Source organism: Sitophilus oryzae, unplaced genomic scaffold (genome assembly GCF_002938485.1).
Source record: "Sitophilus oryzae breed Bouriz unplaced genomic scaffold, Soryzae_2.0 scaffold_815_pilon_pilon, whole genome shotgun sequence".
NCBI lineage: Eukaryota > Metazoa > Arthropoda > Insecta > Coleoptera > Curculionidae > Sitophilus > Sitophilus oryzae.
Genome location: NW_022147434.1, coordinates 4202649 through 4207081, shown reverse-complemented (window position 1 = coordinate 4207081; position 4433 = coordinate 4202649). Strand labels below are relative to the sequence as shown.

Sequence of the window (4433 nt, the reverse complement as noted above, 5' to 3'; positions counted from 1 at the left end):
AGGAGCCTTGGAAAAATAGATTTGATCGTCTAACGTTTTTAGTGTGTTATCCTGGCCAGTTAGAAAATACTCAAATCGTATTTTTAATCATATATCTCAATTTTTTCAAAGGGAACGAGGGTGGCTCATTAGCATATTTGGAATAAGCATTTTTTACGAATAATTGGTTACCACACTTGGTATTTCGAGTCAAATTTTCGTTACGAACCGTAAGTTATAATTTCAAATAAACCATATGCGAAAATGTCAAAAGTTGATATGTGATATGGCATTCTATTCAGAGTGTTATTTTCTATCGAATAAAGTAAAAAAATACCGAGGGTGCCATTTAAAAATCAAAAGTTGTACTAATTTCCGGTGAAACAGGAAGTGACCGAAAGCAATTGAATACGTCAATCAATCCTAATTTATGTCACATACTAACATACCAAATCTCGTTTTTTTAACTGAAAAAATAAAAAAGTTATAAGGGTGAGCCGCTTTTGAGACGCACCCGGTCTATCAGTATTTAAACTTTCATTGCAAAAATGCATGCCCATTTAAAATTCTTTTATTTCAGTTGGTTAGGTATAAGATTAGTCGAACATTAGTTTATTCTGCAGGAAGTACCAGTTTTTTTTTATGTACCTATTCTATAATAATTATCTTTACAGGGTTAGTAAACTTTTGTATAATACAAAGGCCGGATCTCTATTAGTTCTACGTTTCTTCATATTTTTCAGCCTACGTTTATTCTTCTTTTGAGATACAGAGTTATTTCTTTGATTTATCACAGTTCTTTCAATGCACATTTGTTTAAATAAAAATGATTCCTCCATTTCCCCATCTTCGATAACATAACGCATTGTGCAGTACATTTTATCACTAATTAAATGCTCAACATCAGCTGCAGCATATAATATCATTTCTTCTGTCAGTGGCCTTTTAGACCAATATTTTTGATTCCACCTATAAATATTTTTTATGGTTTTTTTTAATGGATTTGGGGGCACGCCATAATACTCGAAAATCCGATTCAATCCAGCTGTAAAATCCCCACTTCCACCATTTTGTTTAGTGATCACACCATGAGCTACTTGAGTATCAAATACACAATTAAGTTGCACTTGAAACTGGCAAAAAAGATTAAGGACGTCGTTTCGGCATGCCTGCATTACTTTGATAATATTATTATTCTCAAGAATGTCTTTAATACCATTTTCTATAATTGCAGGACATACTTGTACATCAAAAATATATATTTGTTCCTCTGTGATGAGTTGAATCAGAGTTATGTCTCCCCTTTCGCCCAGATTCACTCCTTCACAATCTAACCCTATTGCCTGTTTTTCTTCAACATATGGCCAAGAATCAACTTCTGCAATATTCGACGGTACCTTACAAAGAATGCTTTCTGTAGCCTTTTTGCAGTTATCTACGTCCTTTATAATTACAATCTTGTTTAATAGGTTGCTTTTCCAATCGGACATTTCTTTTTCTTAAATGGTTGTATTCTGCTAAAAAAAGGTTGCTAGTAGCTAATGTCGGGGATCTACTAGCAACGCAATATATAAATAGTAGCCTTGACTATATATAAATATAAGGACAAAAGTAAGTAACCTCTGTAACTAAATAGCAATCGGTAGCGATGAAGAATACTGTCGCTTGCCGTTTAGTTTGTACGGCCAAGGTCAGTTTGGTCATATTAGATGCTTCATTAGCGATAGCTATTTAGTTACAGAGTTCCACCACAGCATGCCTATGTATAGTAAGTATATATGTATATGTTACGGTTAAAGTTTGTTGTGTGTTATTCTCGAGATTAACCGGGTAATGTCAACATTAACCGGACACCGGACCTTAACCGTAACATATACATACAATGTATATGTACGGTTAAAGTCCGATATCCGGTTAACGTCGACATTAACAGGTTAATGTTTCGGTTGGGTTATGTTTTTGGTTGTTTTGTTGTGTGTTATTCTCGAGATTAACCGGGTAATGTCGACATTAACCGGACATCGAACCTTAACCGTAACATATACAGATAGAATATAGAAACGGAGATATACAGAAAGAAGCAGAAAATAAATGCATTGACAAAAATAAATTAGAAGGCCAAGGACACACGAAACTGATCAAAAGCATAAAAGATAAAAACATAATCAATCAATAGAATATGCAGTACATATTTTATTATTATTTATCATTACGGAATATTATCTTCCTACTTCCCTGTATATGTATGATGAACACAGAACACACAAATGCAATGCCGATAAACAAAAACAAACGTGAACTAACCACAAAGTACTTGTTAAAGTTGTTAGTACTGGTCACACTTTATTCGGCTAAAAATATAGGTACTTTAATATATACTTATTTCGGCTAAAAAGTTCTAAAATACGCAATCTTTTTACTGAAATCTGTTGGGCTCGTTTCTGTTATGAAAGGGACGGAAGGCACTAGAAGGCACAGAAAGAAGGTTATGGCCCGGGTTGCCAACCCTCGAGGATCAATCAATACCTGATAGTGGTTAATCCGCTAGGGGCAATATTTGACAGTGAAATTTTGTTTAACCGCCTCTTTTTGAACCTTTTGGTAATAGTCTAAAAGCTGGCTACATAAAAAAACCTTATCATCGTTACATGGCTAATTTTTCTTGTGAAGTATCCTTTTGTGTAGCCATTATGAAATAGTCATGTCTGCCAGCGCGATCCCGGGGCTCAAAGCGAGGGCGGCCAATAGAAGGGGTGAAATTTTGACACTCAAAATATTATAAGGTACACTTAGTAGTAGTAGAGAGTTATATATTGCGAAAATAGTTATAATTGCGAAAATAGCTTTTATTTATTATTAAGAAACGTAGAAAATTGTTGGCAGGCATTTTTCCCTAAGATGCCGGCAGGCAACGCGAAAGAGACATGAACTTTTGAAAAAAAATTATGGTATACATGCATTCCGATTGGTGGAATGTCATATTTATTTATTTTAAAAGCCGTATACAAAAGGGAGACAAAAAGATCGTAGACATTTATCAAAAGCGCGATATTACTCTAGCGCTTTCAGGGAACGCTCGCCGCCTCATCCATTTAAGTACAGATAAACCATGTATACGATTATATTATAAATATATTGTTTTATTATTTCAACAGATATCATACATTTACTATTCTGTCTGACTATTTATATCTGACTCATTGTACTGCATATCCTCGTTCTCGCAAACGAGTCTTTCTCACTTGTGTCTAGCCCTAGCAGGCAACTGTTAAGCCCGACCAATCACGTTAGAGTTTTTGACAAATACGAATGAATTAACACACTCCAAATAACCACGCTAACCAACCTGATTGATCAAGCTTAATACTTGACTGCTAGGACTGGACACTTCTGTCTTTCTCTGAGTCGATATCTGCACCGTAAAATCTGGGGCGTCCAGACCAGATGAGCGAGCAGTAACAAGCGAGAGCAAACATTTATTCAAATTCGCTCGTGATTTCTGCTGCTCTCGAGCACATGATCAGCTTCCGTCCAGGCCTAGCAATTATTTGTATGTTCGGCGTTGATCGATGTGTGACACTTCATGTTCATAATGTCGGAAAAAATTATTGCTTGTGCGTCTTTCATTGTATTTTATAAATTGTTGAAACGTCAAAAGAGAAGACGACTGCAGAGGAGCTGGTGGAACATAACTCTTTTTTAAAATCGAGTTTCTCATGGTTTTAACAATTTACTAAACGATGTTGAAACAGAAGATTCTGGAAAATTTAAGAACTTTTGTCGGATGTCACTTACAGATTTTAATGCCTTATTAGATTTAATTGACATAAAAATAATGAAAAGGGATACCAATTACCGACAAGCAATTTCACCTAGAGGAAGGCTAGCTATAACCTTACGGGTCTTGGCGATTTTTGTACTCCTCTATTAGTTGTAAAACAACTTCATTCGGCCATTCCATTTTTGATATTCGATCGCAAACGTGGTAAACAAAATTCCGTCCAAACCGAACGTGCAATAGCGCGAATTTTCTTTGATGTACCGACACGGCGTGGATTAGCGTCGAGCGCGAGCAAGCAATAATTCGCTCGCTCGCAGAGCCGTCCACACCAGTTAAGGCTGATTCATGGTACACCGGGCCGTACCCGAGCCGGGCACGTTCCGTGCAGTAGACACCGGGCCACGTCCGGGCCTTCAATATGCTACACCGAGTGGACAACGGGGATCATGTCCGTGCCGATTATATTCTAGAAAACAGTGTTGCCGCAGTGGTATATTTGTACCAAATTTGATACTTTTAATTCTATTTGGTACAGTGGTACTACATTTTCAAATCCAGGATGATTTGGTACAATAATTATTTCCCACGCGCACCGAAAATGAATAGATATTTAATAACACAGGCCGACATGATTTTTGTAACACGAGTCAGTTGCAGAATTTCTTCATAAAAA

At 36.3% G+C, this 4433-nt stretch overlaps 1 protein-coding gene across 1 annotated transcript; it reads right to left on the bottom strand.

Moving 5' to 3' along the window:
* Positions 1–500: 500 nt before the first annotated feature.
* Positions 501–2440, bottom strand: LOC115889473 (piRNA biogenesis protein EXD1-like). The gene is made up of 2 exons (XM_030909466.1): positions 2284–2440; positions 501–1531 (listed from the first exon to the last, which is right to left on the bottom strand). The coding sequence occupies exon 2, from the start codon at positions 1467–1469 to the stop codon at positions 648–650; it is 822 nt and encodes a 273-aa protein (XP_030765326.1). The 5' UTR covers positions 1470–1531; positions 2284–2440; the 3' UTR covers positions 501–647.
* Positions 2441–4433: the final 1993 nt, after the last annotated feature.